The 22955-nt window shown below is 43.2% G+C and overlaps 1 protein-coding gene across 3 annotated transcripts; it reads right to left on the reverse strand.

The window, feature by feature from the left end:
* Window positions 1–13: 13 nt before the first annotated feature.
* Window positions 14–15531, reverse strand: HMGXB4 (HMG-box containing 4). Of its 3 annotated transcripts, XR_012043796.1 has the most exons (12): window positions 15289–15423; window positions 12995–13100; window positions 12290–12408; window positions 10850–10925; window positions 8712–9886; window positions 7422–7503; window positions 6860–6924; window positions 6470–6575; window positions 5752–5921; window positions 4300–4422; window positions 2243–2399; window positions 14–1496 (listed from the first exon to the last, which is right to left on the reverse strand). XR_012043796.1 is itself a non-coding variant. In XM_072870232.1 (11 exons), exons 2-11 carry the CDS (start codon window positions 13023–13025, stop codon window positions 2355–2357), a joined length of 1992 nt encoding a protein of 663 aa, XP_072726333.1. In that variant the 5' UTR covers window positions 13026–13100; window positions 15289–15423; the 3' UTR covers window positions 14–2354. The 3 variants fall into 3 exon arrangements, 2 of the variants coding, with proteins under 2 accessions (XP_072726333.1, XP_072726346.1); XM_072870232.1 differs by having other exon boundaries at window positions 14–2399; XM_072870245.1 differs by lacking the exon at window positions 12995–13100 and having other exon boundaries at window positions 14–2399; window positions 15289–15531.
* Between the last annotated feature and the right edge of the window lie 7424 nt (window positions 15532–22955).

Below are 22955 nucleotides of genomic sequence, written 5' to 3' on the forward strand. Positions count from 1 at the left end.
TGAATGATGATACTCCAAATGTTAGAAAAAAAATTATATTGTAAGTACAGTACAAAAATGTTTCTTTGTATAATTGTAATCTGGATCAAACAGCAAGGAAATAACAAAAATATAAAAACTGCTAAGTCTTGCCAAAGTTTTCCCTCTAGTACCAAATACCACAAGATACAGATTATATAAAGTGTACAAATTTTAAATAAAAATACAATACACCAGGGCTGTGAGTATTTTTCAAACTCTTCAAGTTTTCCACTGTGCAGATGACAAAGCTAAAGCTGATCCCCTTCTGGTCCTTACAGAGCAGATCTGCCCCTTCACCATGATGCTCTCGGTTGTGAAGGGCTGGGAAGAGCCAGTCATTTTGTGCTGCTCCCAACAGCAGATGCTTTAGTACGGGCCAGGATCTGAAGCAGGATCAGACTGCCTCCTTCCTGGGCCCTTCCCAATTCCAGGCTCACTGAGATTAATCATGTATTGTTAAAACATGTATGCTCTGGTCTGAGGCTTGGGTTGAGAACTTGTACGGTGGTCTGAGAACCTTCTGCCTCCTCCACTAACTGACAGAGAAAACCTCACGCTGCAGTGAGAAAAGCTCCGTAAGAGATGGACTACCTTCTACAGGCACAGCTGGGGAATACATAGTAAAGAGGAATGGGGAGAAAACCCCTCCCACACACCTGAGGATTTAATTTAAATATGATTTGGGGCTCAGCCACAATGAGGGACAGCTGACTTTCAACTGCCCTGAAAAACAGAAGCTAGACTTCAGGTTGGAAGTAAAAAAGTGCTCTTCTGTAATTTTGAAACTTTTATAAGGCTGGCAAGGCTAGAGTCAAATTATATTTCAGTTGTTCTACCTACCTTCACAAGATAGCCTGTTTCTACAAATGCTTAAAATCTTCCTGGTGTTTCCCCATACAATGCCAATGCTTACTACTACACATAGAGCTGATTTCTGCAGGAAGTGGGGTGAGGCAAACTTGATTCCTATTTTCCACACCCTGTTGGTAGAGGGAGGGGTTTTTACTTTTAAATTATGTATATATATATATATATACACACACACACACAGAGAAATATACAGGATAAATTAAAATCTGTTACAGATATTGGTAAAAGTTAAATACATATGATATGAACACCACATATACATACAGACACACAACAGCCTATATGAGAATCAAGTGCTCTCCTGTGGCTCCTCTTCTAGAGGAGCAGAAAACCAAACACCAAGTATGTGGCTGGAAGGAAGGGGAATCGGTCCAATCAACCCACATGTCCCTTACTCAGCCATAACTGCTTCAAACTGGTCATTAGTCACTGCCTCACAGCAGCACCATGGCTCTTGCAATACTGCTGGTGAAAGGGATGGGGAATCAGCGATCTCAGAAACCAAAGCTGTCTGTTCACAAAACAGGTGCAAGATGGGCAGAAGCAATCCAAGTTTTTCCCATCTGCTTCCACGCTCCTCTCCATCAAAGCAGGCTGACCATGCCCTGGAAAAATCAGCAGGAGGTTCACTCTCTCAAGCCAATGCAGTTGGTTGATATATCGTGCTAATGACGATTTGGGTGCAAGGAAAGATTAAATTCGTTGTCATCTTCCACTTTACTTCAAATGCCAGCTACCAGACCAGCCAGCTGATGATGACAGCTTTCAGTTATTACTGACTGAGGAGGGGGGGTTGGAAGAAGTGACCAAGAGGCAAAGACCTCTGTATCTTTGATCAGCTATCCAGCTTTCCCCTCAAGCAGTAGATGTTAAACTGAAAAACAGTTAGAAACAGGGCTGGTGAAGACCTCAGTTCTATTCCTTGGTCCAAAATACATTATAATCTGTACCTGCCCATAGAATATCAGAATACTTTAGGCTAGAAGGGATATCAGGAGGTCATGTGGTCTATCCCCCTGCTTAAATAAAGTCCAACTAGAGCAGGCTGCTCATTCAGTTTTTAAGTATCATCAAGGATGGAGAGTCAACAACCTCTCTGGGCCACCTGTTTCAGTGACTCCTCTCATGTTGATGTTTTTTTCTTTATATTGAGAAGTCCATTCTCTGGCTGCTTCCCCCACTAAAGGATCTGAATTTAAGGCAAGTATCTCAAAAGCTTTCTGAATTCTTCATCCAAAATACTTTCAGATTGGAGGACATTTCACCCACCAACACAAAAGGGTTTTCTCAGCTTAACTTCACAACTTTTCATAAAACAGAAGTCAAATAGTTACAATCCTATGTACTATACCGATATAAAACTGTAAAACCCTACACACGGAGCCCTTCGGGAGTGCCGGCGTAGTGCATATGTACACAAGTCAGTTATGCAGAGGTTGAGTACATCCCAGGATCCTTTCCCATCAAAGTCCAGGCATGATGTATGCGATGTTGTCTAGCGTGTTTGACTGGAAAAAGAAATTCAGTATTTTTTAGTGTCAGGTAATTACTCAAAATCCTTAAAAAATGACACAGATGAGGGTACTAACCATGTTGACATGTCTTACAAGTTATCATATGATGAGACAACCAAATCTGCCTAGTCATCACTACCACTGCTAGGCTTATTTTCATATTTCTGGAAATGTAGGTTAACTAAACGTAAAGATAGCCTCAGTATTTGTAAGCACCTGGAAACAATGAAAACGCTTGAGGCTTTCCTCACGTGACCTCCTCTTTACAAACCCCATACTCTTTCTCTGAATTTGAAACAAGCCACATCGACTATATCACATCAACCACAGGAAAGACTAGTGATGAAGGACTTGAGCGAAGTGATCAAAGTTGTAGGATATAACAATAAATTACTTTACATTCACAAGTCCTTTATGAAATTCTGTAGTGTAAAAGTAAAGAGAAAACCCCTCAACCACACCCACTAATAGGGTGTCAGATGGGAAAAAGAAGTGCCCTCCAGTTTTCCTTGCAAATTGTAACAGAATTCTGAGAGTAAGAGTCCTTCTTGTGCACATCAGAAAACAAGAACCAGCAGTATATTATTTGTATGTTCTTCAAATGCAGTATTTCAGTAAGCTCAAGCTGGATGGCTGAAGAAGGCCTTAGGAATACCACCTTTTAATTGCTGAAGACAGAGGAGCTGGAGCTGCACCAGTTGTGATTCTAGAATTTAGCAATGCCACCTACTGACTGAAAAGACAAATTGCATTCTACATGCAACACGACCGCTGACAATTTTATCCATGTCTTAAAACACCACTGTTGTTATGTGTCTGATGGTAAAAATCAGAATGATTTATTATCAAGTATGAATACCAGTTTTCAGAAGGGTAAGCGCCCTAATCCACCTAAAGCTCCATTGCTCCTTGCAACAATAAGTTGATCAAGTTCCCAATATACGCAGCATTAGTCATGTGGTGTCATTGCTCTGAATGCACTTGGCAAGCAAGAAGGAAAAAAAGCATAGGATGTTTTTCCATGGCTTAAGATGGGAACACCCCACTGACTCAGCTTTTGTGCAGACAGCCAGTTTGTGGGAGCTCACAGCCTAAGCTGTCAACTTTGTTGTTGTTAACAGTCCTTTCTCAGAATGAATCCATGTTTGGGCTGCCCTGTTATAACATGCCAATTCATATCCCATTTTTGTGGTTCTCTCTGCCAGATTTGTTTTTAATCTCTTATCTTTTGCAGACTATATATTATTTTTCATTTCTGCTCCTCTCCTTCTCTACTTTATTCATGTCTCCTGTTGGAGGTATGATTCCTGATTCCTTTTATGCTGCCACCATCTTATTCTATGACACATCACGCCACATATATGCCACAAGCTGTTGCTAAATCAGGGCTCAATATTAAGTGTAGTTTAAAGTGCAAAAGAACCTGTAGTTATGCAGTTCCTTAAAACATAGACTATTTTTCGTTCCTTGGAGAAGGTTACAGCCACATGTAAAAGGTATGCTACTAAAGGAAAAACAGATTGTGTGATACAGAGCAGCTAGAATGTGCTTTTTATTTTTACGGAAAATTAGAACTTTCAAAAATACTGGTATGTGTGCAGGCGCTTTTATTTGATTCAGATGGATTGATTCAGTCACTAAAACAGGATCTACACACACTGCAATCAATGCTACAAATATTAGGTCAGTTGCCACTGGGAGAAAAAAAGTTGCACAATACTGTACAACAGTAACGTCTTAAAGAATTTCAAGAGATATTCCTCTATAAAAGTGTATGACCAAGACAATTTTCTTATTGCACTGGAATTATAATCACAGACTGATTCATCAAAAAACTAGCTGGACTCTACTGAAATTAACAGTGCTAGAATGGAAATAACCACAAGGAACTCACCAAAACATGTTTAGGGCAGCCATTCAACTCAGGTAGCTGTGTGGTCAGACATGCTAACGGGCCCAAAGCACATATGATTGAATCCAGAAGTACTGACAAACTTCCTGAAACAGCCACCATTCCCTGGAAGTAAGGAAAGAAAAAAAAGGATAGGGGTGAGTAGTGGAAATTATGGTTCTTTCACAACTGTATTGATTCTCATGCAGATACACTATCTTCACTCTTGAGCTCCTCTAGTCCACTTTCATTATTTACACAGTAACAAAACTATGCCATGTGCTTCACAGAGAGACTGCTGGCTCAAAAAATTTAAGAATTCAGTAGGCAACATACTGGTGTAGGAAAAAAGCAGGGAACAGAAAGGGTCAGAAAGCTGTCAGTTGCATAAAACAATTCCACAATTTTTTGTAATGTAATTTCTTTGCCATTTCGTTTCATCTATTTTGTTAACTACATGAGTCCTAAAGACAATAGTTGTTTCATTATTGAAGTCTAAGGAAATGCTAAGTCTAACAAATGCTTTAGTCATTAATATACTTTTAGGAACGGAATTTGTTTGTGTGCCTTTCTGTGAAGGGGGAGATTTTACTCCAGTTGTTCCTCTGAAGAATGACCTCAATCGGTCACACCAGAAACAAAATGCAAGAACATTTATTTTACTGCTTTAAAACAAGCAAGCATAGTGGGATGACATGATCATGTTAGCCATAAAATTCAATGATAATATCTGAGCCGAGTATGTGTTCTCCTTACAGGCTGGGCTGAGTTCTGAAAGTGCGTCTGTGTGCATGCATAGAATCACTATCATCTAACAGTAGGAAACCATTAAAATGGTTTAAATGGTAGATGTGGCACTTAGGGACATGGTTTAGTGGTGGACTTGGCAGTGTTAGGTTAATGGTTGGACTCGATGATCTGAGAGGTCCTTTCCAACCTAAATGATTCTATGATTCCAAAATACATCATCTTCTACGTTACCAGGTAAGTTGAAACAATAGTAGCCCCTATCCATAGCACTGGCAGTATGATACTGCCAGAAAACAACAGGACATGCAAAAAACATCTTGGTAAAGGCCTTCTCTGATGGTTTTCTATGAAGGCTTGAGACAGTAACAAAAACTGGACCAGAGACTGGCAAAGATAGCAAGGAAGTGCCAGATCCAAGGTGAACACCTAGTAAGAAAATACTGAAGAGTTTGTTGAACTAAGAATTGCCTTCAAGGACCTAGAGCTGCAAAGGACCTGTCTTTCTTTGATGCCTACTGTTTACTGAGAAACAAGGCTTTTTATTTCACTGAAAACAAAAAACAATGCATCAAAGAAACATGACACACCATCTCTAATTTATCTTCCTAACAGAGAAGCACTGACTAAACTTTTAAGTAAAATAAAATCATAATCCTCCCCAATCCTGTGTAGATTACATGACATCACTGTGACATTGCTGGTTACCTCTGTTTCCTGCAGTCTGTGTCCAATGAGGCTCAGAGATTCACCCAGCAACTGTAAGTGTGCAGCTACGTCAATAGGATCTGTCTCAGGGACTTTGGCTGGTGAGGAAGACACCACCACGGTGCTGGTGGGGGATTTCTTATGAGGGGAAATCACTCCTGTTGGAGAAGCTGGAAACACACAAATTAAAATTCCATATTCTCTTCTTTCGTTCTTTTACTTACAAGCCTATTTACTTAGTGAAGTTCAAATCTCAAAGGCATGAGATGCTTAAATAGTTCTGTGGACTTGGTCCTGCGGTCTTTGGAGTCAAAACTTTCCTTCTACATGTACAAAGCACCTACCTCAGCTGAAAGCAATTTGGGAGATCTGATAAACAGAGATGCCAAGCCAAGAACAACCCTTTTTCCTCTAGCAGCAAACTACTCCCACTAGAACTTCCCTGCTGCCTCTTCTTCTTTTACATTTCAATCCCTGAACTGTTAAACCAATACCATTCTACAAATTAGACACAGAAATCTTCTTTTAGAAATGCTGACGTCATTCTCACTCTCACAGAAACATTGTTTTTGAGTAACATGATGAGTGAAATGTCAAGACTTGTGAGAAAGCAGGTAGGGGTGTGAAGCAGGAAAGGACCTTTGTTCCTTATTTCACAGGCAACACTATCTTCCCTGTCCAATAAAGAAGACCAGAGCAAATAAAGTGCAACAATTACCTTTTATTTTTGGTGCGCCATCTGAAGATGATGCCTTTCTCTTCACAGTGGTGGCCTCTGCTTTATTCTGCTTGTGTTGGAGATATTGAGCTTTCTGTTTCCAGATCTGCAGTTACCATGGTATGAAAAGAGAGATTCATAACATTAGGTAATTCTGTTACCTGATGCCAGGACCTGGAAGCAGAATGATGTTATGTAGCTAACTGGTAAAGCAATATCATGAGAAGAAAATGGATGCTTTTATGATCACAAGGGCAAGGTTTCCGTACTTTCCATCTTTCCATACTTTTTAGCATTTGTCAAGGTACAGTAGCAATGCTGCCAGCATGTTCTGACCTAAGCACCTAGTTTACAGAAATCATTTTACAAAAACATCTCACACACACTTACCAGTTTATCCTTCTCAGGTAGCTGCTTCCACACTTCTGCCAGTTTTTTACTTAGCTCTCCAAAATCTGGCAGAAGGAAAGAAGAAAAATGTTTAAAACAAATGTTTAAAACAAATGAAATCGTAAAATCATGTAGAGAACATAGGAAATTTACTGGCCCATGCATACACATTTAGGAAGCAACCCATTCCACAACTGGAACTCTCACACTATCCTGAAAATGATTGCCAGTGTGCATTCCCGTTACTGTTTAAAATGAAAAAAGAAGCTGATACCGGGAATACAAAGTCACACGTGTATATACAGGAAAGTAACATAATGAAGATAACTCTTTAAGTAAAGCAAGAAAGAGCTAGCAATTTCTTTATCCAGATTCACAGCTTGGTTAATGAAATTAAACGAAAGCAATGAAATCAAATAATGAAATCCACTCCTGTCCCCTTTGCCACCTCTTATTCAAAGAAAATTGGCAGATTAAGAGGTTGGTATGAAACAGAGATGGTATGTTCTGCTAATTAATCCAACCGGTGTATAATCAAGAGAAGGCTAGATTATTCTCTCACCTATTCCAGGGTGCTCAGACACAATAGTTGTACGATATTCCTTACAGAACACTTGATAGGCAGACATGTTTTTCTTCTTTGGCTAGTCAGAAGAAGAAAAGGAAACAAAGATTTTTAATTATAATGAGACCTACTCAAATTTAATAAGAATCTGGCATTTAATGGAGACTTAAAAGAAAGATGTGGTGCTTAGGTCAGGAACCTAAAAAGCAGCATTTTACATGTTCTGGCTGAATTTAGCATTTATGAAAGTGCAGGAACCAACCAGAACCAGTCTTAGTACAAGGCTTATCTTGCAACAACTCTATCAATGTATTTCATTCATAAGTTACAACAAGCTGCTGCTCTAAATCCAGGATCAACATACAACTCTGTTAATATATTGTAGTTTTAAAACTTAAAATAATAAAAAAAATATATCTGCCATACTATTCACAGTACCTATCATAGATCTGTCAAAATAATTCAGTCCTCATCATAATGTTTTGTTCCATTCCTTGCATCCTTACAAAACACTTCAAATTGGCAGGAAAATAAGACAGTATGAGTATAATGACAGCAGAGGCATAAGCAGTTGCCAAACTATGGTCAGAGAAAACTTACCAAATAGAACAGAATAATGGCTGAACAAATCTGTACTATGTCTGCCCATTTCCTGACACAAAGCAACTCTTGTCTATCTGAACATACAGAAATGGCTTTTCTCCATTTATATACTGACACAGCTATAGTTGTATCACTTGTAAACTCATTCATATGCTAGCTACCATTTCTCCTACTCATATTTTTATACACTAACCATGGAAAACTGAATTTATGAGTACAGGACAAAACTGGGAATGTGCTAGACTACAAGAACTAGAATTTCATTTGAATACAGGAGTAAATGGGTAAATATCTTCACTTTTCAGGTTAGAGCTCAATTCCTTTTTACAGGAACCATGATGATGGACTAGATCATTAGTCCAAAAGTCTGCCTGGCAATAGCTAGAAAATTATGCAGTTGTGCTTGGTACATAACCTGTACCAAACAAATTTAAGTATAACCTTTTCAAAGAACCTCTATTAGCTAAAGACTGCCTGTGCCACAAAACCAGAATGATATATATTCCTTTTGCTACAAACAGAAATCACAGTGGCTGACACATTTTTTCCAAACATGCTTCAGTGAAACCATCGATCCTGGTATTAGTTATCCTTCTGTTTCAATTTAACATGCTTTTGTAATGGAGTGCCTAATTCACCATGACCCATCACCCAATTTCTATTTTCCCTCTAATTTTTCCTTACTTTTTCTCTTTCTCTTTCCTTTTCCTTTTCTCTTTCCTTTTCTCGTTCCTTTTCTTTTTCTCTTTCTCTTTCCTTTTCCTTTTCTCGTTCCTTTTCCTTTTCTCTTTCTCTTTCCTTTTCTCGTTCCTTTTCCTTTTCTCTTTCTCTTTCCTTTTCCTTTTCTCTTTCTCTTTCCTTTTCTCTTTCCTTTTCTCTTTCTCTTTCCTTTTCTCTTTCTCTTTCCTTTTCCTTTTCCCATTTCTCAGCTTTGTCCTTCTCCTTGTCTTCCTTTTTCCTCCTCTTCTCACCTTGACCATCTGAGTGAAAAACAGCAGGAGGAGGTGGAGGAAGAACATGTGGGGTACTGGGAGGAGGTGGTGGTGACACTGTTACTTCTGCTACTGCCACAGGAGCATGCCCAGAACTCTTCTTAGACTTAGAGTGCTTCTTCTCTCTGTGTTTCTCCTTGTCTTTTTTTTTCTTACTTTTTTTTGACTTCTTCTTCTTCTTGATTTCCCGGTAGGAGTCATCTATCACTAGCTCTCCAGCCTCCAACTCCCCACCAGAAGAGGAACCAGATTCTGGCAGTGCCTCCATACCTGAAATCTCATACTCGCTCCCATGGCCCTCTGAAAAAAGGGAGGTGTCAGCACCAAAACTCTCAGAAGGTGGATGTGGGTCCGGAGGTGGTTTGTGCTTCTTCCGGGATGACTTCAGGAAGCTCTGCAGTTCATGTCCCAGCAGGAATGAGCCTTGCTCATCTCGAGCTGATTTCTTTGAAGATTTCTTTGCAGCTGCTGGTGCTGAAGAGTAGGAGAAAGAATCATCATCTGCTGCACTACTTTTCTCTTTCGGTGAAAGGATGAGCTTCATCTTCAAGCCATCAGGTTCACGAAGAGTAAGTGTCTCTGTGTTCACGTAGAGAGGTTTCATTTTTTTAGATTTGTGGAAGCTGCCATCATCCACTGAGTGCTCCCCACTGCTCCCACTCAGCTTCTTCTTGTGGTGCTCCTTTTTGCTTTCAGAATGGCCAGAGGCAGAATAGCATGATTTTTCAGAGGTCTTCTTTGAAGACTTTGAGCTTGTGGCCAAAGGTGAGGTGATAGCCTTGAGTAAATCCATGGTTGTGTCAGCTGAGGATGGGCTAGAAACTGCTTTTTTCTTCTTCTTTGATGGTAGATCCAAAGGCACAACACCTGAAAAAGATCAAGAGAAATGTACATCAAGCTGATTCCCTTAAACACAGCATTACACTAGCCCAAGGAAGTGAAGTGGGAATCCTGCAAGACTTATGATTACAGCTAATAGATTTGCATCCTGGCCTAAACAGAAGATCTCTGAAGCTTGCAGCCAGCTCAGCATGGCCTTACTGATGCAATTCAGGAGCTGTAATGCCCAAGCTGGTCAAATATTTTAAGGCAGGAAGACAGAGTAGGAAAGTTATTGAAGTTTTGTCAAACTCTGTATTCTATTGTGAAATAACATATTTTAATGAAAATGTGTCTTATTGAACCTGAAATTATACCTCAAGTGCAAGGGTTTCTTGCCATTTTTAGCCAAGGTGAGACCCATTAATTGAAATCTTTTTCATTCTGAAAACAGATTTTGACAAAATTTCAGCTTGGCTTTCTCTTTTCATTGGGCCAAAAATAAATCTTGAACCTGTTAAGCTTTTATGAAACAGAATTGTCATTTTCTGGCCAGCTTATTAATTGTGAGAATAATGTTTCTGTATTTAAACTGAACCCAAAAGCTTTTATTTTTCACCCTGATGCATTCTATTTTTATAAATTCAGAGAAAGTAACATTATCTGCAATTAAAACTACAGTTTGTAATGCAATAGGGAAAAAAGATATGCAAATGCCAAAAGGGAAGGCACGGGTTAGAAAACTACAACTTGTCAATGAAAAGGGGGGTGGAAGATCTCTACCCCCAACAATGGCAACTTGTTAAGCTAGACTCTGAAAATATCATTCCCTAATCTTTTGCTGTCTGGTGCTGATCAGCATCAGGTTTCTGATTACTTCTCCTAAGACGGGTTGATGTACCTTCCCCCCATAAAGTGCTAACCACAAAGCTTGATGACACTGGTTTAACAGTATCCTTTCCTTGAAGTCATGATCTGTTAGCCCCTTCCCCTGCTGGATTACTCTTTTACCTCTGTAGCAGAACTCATCCGATGAGTGCTTTCTCTTCTTTTTGTGGGGTTCTGTCCCCGGAAAAACCTCACTGTCCTAGAATACGAAGAAAAACATTGCTGACAAACAAGAGAGAAATAATATGAGATTCACATGGATTATTGGCATAGATAATAATTTGTAGGAGATATCAAGAGTTATTTGTACTACTGTAGCATCAAGGAATCCTAGGTATGAACCAGGATCATTATTCCAGGTGCTAAAACAAGCAAAGGAAACGTACTCTGTCCCCAGGAGCCCACAGTGTAGGTTTAAGGTAAGAGACAAAAAGCATGGTATGGACAGGTGGGAGAATACAAAAAATGGTATTAGTCAGGACTGGTTTCAGCACATCAGCCACCTAACTGGCATCACGCTTTCTGTAGGCATTGCAGCACAACAGGGCTATAAGGAAACTGAAAGACAGATCTCTAAAGGGAGGTACCCCAAGTGAGAGGAGCAACACACAAGAAAACTTGAAAAAGCACATTTGAAAGTGTTAAGAAATGGGCAATGAAGATCATCTGATGAGTTGATAAAAGACAGACATCTACCTCTTAATAAAGCTAAGAAATAACTAAGCATGCATAGGCCGTCAAGCCTTGAAAATTAAGGTGAGCAGTTCATGTTTAATATGCTGAAAAAGATAAAAGAAGTGAAAGGAGGTACAGAGAGGTGACAATTAAAATGACGGGCCAAAAAATTGACCTTAATATGTCATGTCACCCAATTATTATTTGTCTCTTGACCAATTCATGGTCTGAAAATGAAGCTCCTCTCCAGAATTCCATCTGTGTGGTAGAAAAACATTTTTATTTTAAACTAGAACTTCTTTTCCAGATTAAAAAAAATTAAAAATAATCACAAGATAGTCACCTTTGAGCTAACAGCAGAAATTTTAGCTCAAAGAGGAAAGTTTTGAAGAAACTTAAGTTGTCACTACATGATTTCAGAGTTAAGGCCCCAAAGAGGTGAATAGGGCAAGTTCATACCTCTCAAGAGCTATCGTTTCAGGCTGTCTGTAGAATCAGGAAGACAACAGCACATCAGTTAACATTATATTCATCCTTTGCTGGCTATTTATACAACCATAAATTCTGAAAATATAGGGTTTTTTTTTTTTTGTGTAAAAAGTTATTCTTGCTATCTTATGACTTGCAAGGTTCTACATCAAGACTGGGACAGCATCATACTACCCTATTTTCTGAGGCCAGAAAAATCTGAATCAGTTGTAATTGGGACTAACCCCCTCCTTTTCCCCAGGAAAGTTACTGAACAATACAGGACATGATTAGCTGCTCTTGCAGTCTTCTACATGCATTTCTATATAAAAAAGAACAAGAAACCCATCCATCCCATTCCATCACTAGCTTTACACATATCCTTAACACCTTCAATCTTTTCTCTGAGGGCTTCCTGACCTGAGTTGCTATCTCGTCTTCCTCTTGCAGCAGATCCTTGTAAGAGCGCTTTTTCTCTCGCTGTATCCTGCCAGTTGCCAGCCCCACGTCATCAACACTTCGGTCACTCTCTAGGAACTCTAAGATTTACGTGAAATGGAAAAAAAGGAAGAAATTAAATACCCCAATTAAGGAATGATAGACATGTGGACTATGCACAAAATAAGTAACAGTGGACTCTGGCACAGAGTGATGCACAAAACCCAACAAGCACAGGGGCCTAAAAGATAACAATCTGTACTCTGACCACAGGGATGGGGCTCGGTGCTCTAATGCTATAACACAATCACTCAAGACTTCATTTCTAACCATTGTATATTTCTTCCTAAAGACAACTTGACCTAGAAATGTTACCATGACTAAACATATCCCTATCCCTGGTCTCCCATTCAATTGACCTGGCAGGGAGAAGAAAGGCTGCAGTGGCAGAGTTTCCAATCAAGGCATTTGCATTAGGAAATACCACCCGTTTCTCTCAAGTTCTAGTCCCACTACTTTACACCTGGAAGTCAAGGGCTTGCGATCCTCCAGCAACTCAGCCAGGTTAAATTTAAGGGCTTCACAGCATACTAGCTTCCTTTCCCACTCTGACTGCATGGCCTGGCAAGGGCTGCAGAGGGTACCCTTTTTTTTTCTACTCCCTCTGAGATTATGAAGCAGTCATACCTTCTTTCTTCTTGGAGTCATCATAAGCCATGGTGGTCCTGCAGGAGCCTGAGAATGTGTTGCCACGTCTGGGCTCCTTCCCCTGTTCCCATCTACAGGAAAAGGTCTGAGAAACAGAGAATGAAAATAACCCTCCCATAAAGAAGAATCATGATGTAAAATGGGGAACTTCCTCTGAATCAAGTGAAGATTCTCTGGAAGACAGTGGGAAAGGAAAGGAGTCTACCTTCTGGTTGGTTCATGCTCACCCTTCAGGCTTGACAGATTTTTTTTTTAAATTAAATTGGAGGTTGTTCTTCTATTATCTCAAAAATATAAAAGACCACCTCTTCCTTGTAAAATCTCCAAATCACTGAAGTAATTTATTTACAAGAACAGAAAGAGGGTGAGAAGACAGCTGAGTTTGATTTTCATGACACACAAAACTGCACCCAAACTTGTGTGAAAGACTTTTTTTTTTCAGGAGCTGCTGTAGCAAAGAGTGGGGATGTTTAAAGAGAGATTCCAAACCCTTGAATCTCAGATGAAGTGAAGGAAAAGAAGGAACCAGGCAGGAATCATTGTACTACAAAATTATTTCAAATCTTTTTAACTAAAGGATCACACATTTTGTAGTGAAGGTGTGCATCCTTCTGATGTGTTTCCCAACACTACCACTGCAGCCATTCTGAATGCCAGCCTGGGAGAGGGAACGGAAGAAAGCACTCCTTTTTGCTAGGGTTTCCGCAGCACCCCAACCCCTGTGAGGCCCCCAGGTTTCAGGCCTCCTCTGAGTCATTCTGTTCCACAGTTGCTGGCATATAGCAGGACAGTGCCCTTATGGAATAGCTGCACTCTGGTTCTCTCAGAGTGAACAGCTTTTGTTCTTCAGTCAGTGACCAGCTTAGCATGAAAAGATTGACCTTTTGCTCATAAGCGATTAAACCAATTGCACCTAACTGATTTTGTGTGTTTGTGTGTATGTGCACATGTGTAAGGATTCAACCACAAAGACCATGCAGCTTGTTCATTCTAGCTGTCACAGTAATCTTGCCACACTGAAGTTACATTTGAATACCTTGAGGGCAAGGGAACTTGTGCTTGTACATCCCTGCATGTACCTCAATTTTATAAATAACTGTCTGAGGCTAATCGTGTACAACATATTCATCCTATAGTGGTTACTTAAGTGAAACAACAAAGTCGCAACTAAATCAAGCTTGCAGGTACACAGGAGATATTTCTGTTTAAATCCATAGGAATACATGTTATTTCTTCAGGTTTTGGGAAACCATCAGCCACAAAATGTTTTAAGTCAGTATTCTGACCACTATACATTGTTGGTAGCAAGCACAGCAATTTGTAGGCAGAATTTATGTATACACACTAGAGCACTACACTTTGCAATAAAAAAGAGCATCCTGCCACTTGTGGGCTCACAATCTTGAACCAGATCTTGTCAACATTTCATGATATTCAGCTGTCATATAGACTTCAGTGGAAACACACATGATACTAAATCATTGTACTCAAGAGGACAAAGGCCTAATTTAGATACTCTTCAGCAAAACAAAGCTGAAGACAGTCATTCCTGAATGGATGACTTGGAGAAACGAAGATTTGTTTATAGCTACACATATACCTTTTACTCTCTTTTTAAATCTTATCTGCTTGGCAGGTATAAAGGTTGGTAGGTAATGCCCAAAGGGGTTTACAGCCTAGATCTCTAACCCTGCAAATACGTAACATATCCATAACTTGTCGCATCCTATAAATCCTAATTAGGTTCCCCTGCTTCAAATTCTTCGGTTTCAGCAGTAATCCCACAGGTTCAGTGGAGAAACTCTCTCTTCACGCCTCCCGTTCCTTAACGCACTCTTGCGGGATCAAGGCCACATATTGCTCTTCTGCAGCCCGCCGGACTCCACAGGGACTCCGCACTTCGGTCCCCCAAGGAGGCTGCACACCCCACTGGCGACAGACCGCGGTGGGTGCAAGCAGCGGGGCGGCGGCGGTTCGGGCCGGGCTCTCTCGTCCCCTTTCCCGCCGGCGCTCCCAGCGACCTGGGGGAGCCGCCAGGGCGCGGGGGCAGGCGGGCCCCGCCGGGAATTCCGAGCGCGGCGGAGGGAGCAAACGTCGGCACCGGACCCTCCGCAGAGACGGGGCCGGGCCCGTCCCGGAGCAGCCGGCGGCCCAGCCCCGCGCACGCGCGCCAACGCCCCCAGAACCCGGAGCTCGCCGCTGCCCGCACCCCTCCCGCCACCTCCGTTTGAAGCGGGCTCGGCCGCCCCACTCCCGCCCGCGCGCCCTCTCACCCGAGCGGACACCGGCCTCACTCCAGACCGCGGCTCCACCCCTGCAGCAGGCCCGAGCGTGCCCCGGCGGCGGGGCCGCCCAGCGACGACGGGAGATGCCGGCCCGCCGGTGCCGCGCCGCAGCCGCAGGGTGGGGGAGGCGCCGCGGCCGCCTCACTCTGCGCCGCCGCTTCCCGCCGCGCCGCCGCCACCCGCGGCCGCCATCTTGGAGAGGGAGACAAGAGACACCCGCCTGGCGCCGGGGCCAGGGTCAGCCAGCCGAGCGCCGAGCACCTCCAACGTGGCACCCGCGGGGCGGGGGAGCAGGCGGGGTGCGGGATTGCCGAGCGCATCGATGCGCGGGCGTGGAGCGCCGTTCCCCGGCGTCCGAGCGGGGCCGGGGGTGCCGCCACCCCGCGCCTGGCGGCACGGCCTTGGGGCGGCAGCCGCCACGCATTTAGCCTTCCCCGCCACGGCCCACCGCTCCTGCCGCGGGCGGAGTTCGGTATACCGTGCGCCGGGGCCTGCCTAGCGGCTTGGCTCCGGGGCCTGGCCTGGGGCCTCCTCCCCCTCGCCCGCCCGGTGCCCGGCTGGTGCAAGCGCGCGGGCCCAGGGCAGGGCCCAGAGTGGAGTGCCACAGTGCGCTGCTGCTCGCACTGGGGGTTGGGCCACCCGCCGTGCCCCCAGACACCCCAGCGTGGTTGCCCGGGTGCCATGTGCCCCTTCGGAGGTTGTGCCTGGCGCGGGAGCCGTGAGCAGGCCGCACGCAGGGTGCCTGTGGGTGCCATGTGCCCCTTCGGAGGTTGTGCCTGGCACGGGAGGTGGGAGCCGTGAGCAGGCCGCACGCAGGGTGCCTGTGCTGGGCCCCGGCTCTGCCCACCTTGTGCGGAGCACGTGCCCACCTTCCCCCATCTTCAGCACAACCTCCTCCTTGTGCTACGTGTGCTGTGCTGTCGTGGCACAGCTTCCCCTCTCTTCTCATCCCGTTCTTTTAAGAGAGAAGTCTCCAAGCTGGCTGGGCTTGCAGCGTGGGTTAGTTGTTGGCTGCTTGTGCCTGCCACTGTGGGTCAATGGGAAAGGGTGAATTCCTGTTACTAAGCAGTTACAGAGCCAGCACTTTCATGAGATTAGTCATGCATGCACATGAACAGGCACATCTCCTGTAAGCCTATCTGATTGCCTGAGGAATTGAGTGGATGTACTGCACAGGTGGAGAGTCAGGACTAGCAGGAGCTGAGATAAGCATGTCTGAAGAGCACACTCCGGGCTACTGCCCGAGATGGCTGTCATGCAACCCTCGTACCCTTCCAATCTACTGTCCAAAGGTGGCAGGCAAGAGAAAGGCAAATTACCCCCAGCATCTTCTCAAGGGCCCATTTTTTACCACAAAGGATTCAAGATAGAGGTAAAAAACCTCAAGAAACAGCCTGGTCAGAAAAGACAAGTCTTTTTCCCACCAGCTTAGCCTTTCTTCACTCTGACCACTTAGGAGGTCCCTGTTCAACAAACTTCATTTAACTCTTACCTTAAATCCCATCATCTCCACTGATGCAGGAGTCGTCTTTTTATTTAGATGCCGGCAGACACTCACATGACTCTTTGTCAGAAGCTGCTCAAAGCCACATGCTGTCTGCAGGCTACAATTCCCAGCCATGCCTGAGGTTAAACCTGACCCATCACAGGCATGCTGGTTCCCCAGTGCTTACAGATCCGCCTTCTGGTTCTGATGATGCTTTTGTGTCCTAACAAGTACATAATGATGACACTAATTATTTGCAGTACAGTAGGGCCTAGAGGAATTAGAAGAGGATAGAGGCCTATGCTTGTTATGCTGTGTGAAAGTATAGTTTGATCCAAAGTGAGGGGTACAGCCTCTATGCACAGATCAATGTCTGCAAGTGCAGCAGCTGTAACACATAAGGCTAAAACCCACCAGCCCTTAGGCTGAACACGAGGCCTGTGCAGATGTTCTCATGCATGTACACATGTGTGCAGATGTTATCACGCATGTACACATGTGTGCCTGCTGCTGGTGAAACTCTCTCTAAAATCACTCCTTGCCCTCCAACCCGTAACCCAGGGAGGAGTTACCCAGGTGGACAAGTGCCTCTGCAGATTTATGACCAGGACCTTGACAGAGTTGAACTCACTGAGACCTGCTCTTTACCTCCGATTATTGATGATGTTTCTAGGGGTCCTGGTGATGGATCCATACCCCATTCGGCAATGCACAGTACAACAAACAACACAGCTCCTGTCACCAGGATTTTACAGTCTTCAGCTTTCTGGCTCGTGTTACGGACTGTACGGAAGCATCAGTTAACCCCTGGGAGCACTTGGCCTAGGGGTCAGGTGGAGGCAGAATAGGAGCAAGTCAGAATAAGCCATTAGCATGGTTGGGAGGGGCTAGGTGCAGCCTAAAGGAACAGGGATACAGATTGCTTTGAAAATGGAAAGCCTAAATTAGCCCGGTATTTGATGATGACAGGCATTTGATAATGATAGCTAGTAAAAGTGTAGGGATGGTATGTTTAATATTCTGCACCCTAGAATGAGAAAGGATTCTAGCTCCCCTGCAGTTTAATGTTTTTAGTGCTGGATGGTTCGTAGGCATTAGATTGTGTCACTGATTGCGTGTGGAGGAGAGAGAATGAATTTGCAGGTGAATTTGCAAAAATGAGCATATAGCAGGATACTTGCACATAAAGCCACTGAAGCACCAATCATTCAGACTTCCCCTGGTGAGATCTATCCGTGTTGCTTTCCTCCCACAGAACAATCATAATAATAATAGTAATTGTAAGAGTAACAACAACAACATGTAGTCCCTCCTACTGCACTTTTCATCAGTGCAGAAATGCTCAGAAAAACTCATTTCAATCATTCCCACTCTTCAGAGCTAATAAAGGGAACCAGCCAGCACAAAACACTGGCATTTATTGGGTGCTTTCAAACAGCTTAGCCTTTCCCTTTTCTAGAAAATCCAGGGATCCCTTTAGAGTGTACACCTAAATTATATAGGTCAGGTGGGGAAAATGTCAGGATGCTGATAGCAAATTTAAGAGAGTCACAACCTCTTCAAATCCTTAACACCTGGCAGAATTGTTTCTTTGTACTCTTGAATACAAGAGGTTGTAGTGAGGGAATCGGAAAATCAAACAGTCCCCATAGTTTTTAAGACCTGAAGTGCAGCTTCAGTCAGTCTCAGACTATTGTGAGAATATTGCTAATTCCTTTTATTCAGAGCATCTTGCATTCTTTTGCCTACATGCCAGGGAGTGAAACTACAAAAGGGTACATGGTATGTTCCCTCAGGTGTCTTCTCAGCAGTGAGATACATATTGTATGAAATGCTCTTGCCAGTGCAGAACGTTTTAGCTCGTGTGTATACTTTCTTACGCTTAATGTGAGATTAGTTGTGTGCTAAGGGTTACTGCCCATGATGCCACCCAATATGGTCTTGCTTTCCCCAGATTATATCTACCATCTATCCTTGTCTGCCTATTTTCCCCTGCCTGCACTAAAGTGCAAGTTTCTAGATTCAGTAGCCCTCTTTCTGTTTCATTGCTTTTTAGTGCTTAGTTCAGTGGGTTCTCAAGCGCAATGAGTATAAGGGGAATGAATAGTAACATGAGCATGAGCCCACAGCCAAGTTACGTATAGAACAAAATACAGCACTCAGAGCTGTATGAACAATTATAAATCCTTCCTGTCATAGTTTGCAACTCACAAAGCTCTCTTCACTCCTGTCCCATTTTTCTGTATTTTTTTCCTAGATTATCATAGAATAGTTTGGGTTGGAAGGGACCTTTCCAAGATGATTTGGCATTAACTGGAATGGGACCTGGTTTAAACTCTGGGACTCTGTTCAGAGTCTTAGCGTCCCAGTCTGGTTTTGACATCTTGCTAACATAAAGGAGCAAGTACACAGTAATGCAGCTGTTTGCATAAGAAAATCTACTCTTCCTTTGCACAGCTAATTGCAGTCTTTGTGATAATATTTTTTACTGTTGAATAACCCATAGTCAATAGTTCAAAATCAAGCTTCTCTTTTTGCAGTCATCCTTTCTTTTCTTTTGGCTGACAGCAGAAGCTTTGTTCAAAAGATAGCCCTATTTGTTAAATCCTGTCTATCTTGCTGCTCTTGTTGAAGGTTGTGTGAAATTTGCTGTCTCTTGCTAAAACTTCTGATCCCTACCTGTCCATGAAAAGCCTTGCTTTGTTTTGCACAGGCAGTGCTACTCTGTGCACACTACAACACTTGTATGTTACTAGCTACCAAACTGCCCTTAAAAAGGAAGCGTGGCTTGTTACATTTGGATAGGTTCTATAAAAAATAAATACATTTTAAAAGGCTTATGGATATGAATATGGAGGAAGTGACTACAATGTTACAGTGGACTTTAGGTGAAATGGACCTTGCATGCCAATTACCTCAGCCATATAATTTCCTTAGTCTTATTTACAAACAAGGCTAGTGAGTCCTGTTTGAATACAAGGACTTGCTTCCTTAGAGAAGCAAAACTTCAAAAGATTTGTTATGTGCATTGTTTCGGTGTTGAGGGTTTACTTAAATTCCTTCCTGTTTGTCTTCATTTTTTTGCAGGGCACATTCATTTTCTTGCCTCTTCATCTGGGAATATAGTCACTAATGAAGCCGCAAGGGTGCATGCATTCATTTGTAACGTCAATAGAACATGAGTGTTCCCCAGAGCCACGGTGGGGACACACCTTCTCCCCCTGCTCCCAGCACTGCACCCTCCGTATTCACATGCTGAGAGACGTAAGGCGAGGTAGGAGGATGGTGTCTCAACCACCTGGTGGGAAAACAATACTGCGTGTTACAGCAGGATTAGTGGGGTCCAGAGAGGAAGAGCGTGCTCCTGGGTGTGGTTAGGCAAAGGGAGAGGGACGGTACCAGGGTGGTGTGTGTAGAGGAAAGGCTAAATGCAGAGAATCAGTCAGCCTTGGATTTGCCTCTCTTCACTGATTTTTATCTCCTCCTCCTCACCACCTGCCAGGGAAGTAGAATTGGTTTAATCTGAGTTTCACAGAGCCATACATGGCCTATGCCACTGGTTTCAGTGCTCAGCTCTCCCTCCGTGCCTGCTCCCTGGGCACCTTGCTGGTCTCTGCTGACCATAATTCCTCACAACCATGGTCCCATAAAATGTCAGGCATTCAGCCCTATCTGTATTCTTGTTTTACATTTCCCTTTTTTTCCTTGGATCTGGTGATTTATTTAATTTCCTCCTCTCACACCTTGACTCTCTCCATAACAGCCCTCTTCTGCACAGGCCAGACTGACCTGCTCCTCTCTTTTTAGACAGAGTGGCATGATCCTTCACCTGTACGAAAAAGCCTGTAACTCTGGGCTGCTTCATTCCTGCAGTTTTCTGTTTATGACAGAACCACAGCTTTAGCATCTGTCCTGCACTGGGTAGCAGAAATTATTGTATTGCTAAAATTTATCTTCAAATAATGTCGATGGGTCATGGCTGTTTCTGTGGACCAAGCCTGCATATTGCTTCTGCTTCTGGCTACAGATGTTGTAGCTGGAGATCAGAACTTTTGGGAAGAGCAGAAGACTTCACTGTTCCCTGAACAGCTGCAAAGTGGCAGTGGAATTTGCAGAGGCTGGCAACAGGACAGTGCTGCCTGCAAAACTCTTGGGATGCTAGCTGGGCTAATGCCAACCTCATGACTGTGATGTGCCATGATTTATGGAGCTGCTGCAAAAATATGGGCAAGCAGTGACATGTGGAAAGGGGTCCAGAATCCCAAAGTTTGGAGGCATGGCAAAGGCAATAAGAAGATGCATTGGTGTTGGTACCAGGTGAGGAATAAAAAAAGGTGCCTTGTACATCTGCAGGCATTGCAGAGTTGTATGTGTTGGGGGAAACTGGTGGTGTGGCAGGACATTTTACATGTTGCAGCCGTTTACACAGCAGGTAATTTGCAATGCTTTCAGGGTCACGGGAACAGATGGGGTCATCAAGTGCTGTTCTCTGCTATTGCAGGCCCACTGTCATTCAATCCCTATTGTAAACTGATCGATCTTTATCTTAAAAGCAATCAAGTCTCATCCCCCTACAATGCTCACTGGGAGGCTGTTCCAGGATCTCCTTCATCTGGTGGTTAGAAACTGTCTCCTGACTACCAGCCTAAATGTATTCATGGTTAGCTTGCATCCATTTGTTCCTGTGCCAACATTTTCTTTTAGCTAATATAATTATTGTCTCTTGTTGCTGTTTTTGTCTGATGTATTTATAGAGAGCCGTCATACCTCCTCTCAGTTCTCATTTTGCTAGGCTAAACAAGGCATGCTCTCCTAGTTCCCTCCTAGCTGTTGGCCTCCTCCTTCCTCTCCCCATGCTGGCAGCCTTGCTCTGCGCTTGCTCACATTGAATTCTTCCCTGAAGCTGGGTGACTGGTAATGGGCACAGTTTGCTCAGAGGTCTCACCAAGGTCTTATACAGTGACTCTAATACTACCCTCTAGAGGAAATACTTCTCCTTTTTTTTGTAAGGATAGAAGAGTTGAGTACTTTCTTAAAACCTTTGGATACAACTTTCTGATAAGATGTTAAAAAGCCAGCAAGAGTCAGTCTGCATTATAATTTCACCTGTAGTCACAGGGGGATATGGCAAACAAAGAATATATACAGCTTATTCCCAGCCTTTTGGGGACCAGGACAGAGCCTGCTCAGCTCTAGGTTTATTCTGTGACTGCAGCACTTGTAATGTGGAGGAGGGACTGTTGTCTCAGGTAGGTAGCACTCTGTGATATTGCCTTGCAAGGTGGGCCACCGCCATCACGCTGGAGGCTCTGGAACTGACCTTCCTTTTGCTTCATTTCTCCAACATGCCCTAGCTCCTGCAGGGCTGTACCATCTTTCTTCTCTTCTTTCTCTCTTTTCCTCCCTACCCTTTTTCTCCTGATAGTCAAGGTGCCAGTGGGTGCTGAACATGCAGTTATGACCCTTTTGCTGCTTAAATGCAGATACTCCTTTTACCACTCTCCATGAACTGGTCAGCTGCCTGCTTGATCCACATCTGTCTGAGATGATACTGGATTTATATTTAGGTGGGCACCAGTTTTAACTGTCTTAAATAAAAATTAACTGTTTGCTATATTGTACCAGACAGATTGTTGTAATAATCAAATGTAAGTATACAATTCACATAATATTGATGCTGCTGGAGAAATCCATTGTAGAGCCCTACCCTATCTCCATAGGAACTTAGACAATGTACCTTTGTCTAATAACCAGGACGTGGCTGTCAAAAGCAGAAGTCTAACTGAGATGCATTACTACTCTAGTAAACCATTAAGAACTGCTTAGATCTGCCAAAAAAGTAGGAAACTAGGGGAAAGGTAATTCCGGCAGAGGGCAATTGTGACCACCGACTCACGGACCACCTACCCCAATTATACCACCGACTCAAATGATGAAGTTGAAGAAGAACAACTAAGCATGCGTACTAATTTACATGCTGGGCGACGAGATTTTAACCCATCATTTACTAGGAGAATGTTGCATATGTATTAGGAAGCTGAATATGTTAATGCTTTGTGTATAAATAACTGTTAGTTTGAAGGCTTGGGGTGCTGTCTTGAGACAGACACCTGTATCTATGCAAATATACGATAAAATACCCCTGCTCTGTTTGTATATTGGCATTTTG

The sequence above is a fragment of the Ciconia boyciana genome, chromosome 1 (assembly GCF_034638445.1).
Source record: "Ciconia boyciana chromosome 1, ASM3463844v1, whole genome shotgun sequence".
Taxonomy (NCBI): Eukaryota; Metazoa; Chordata; class Aves; order Ciconiiformes; family Ciconiidae; genus Ciconia; species Ciconia boyciana.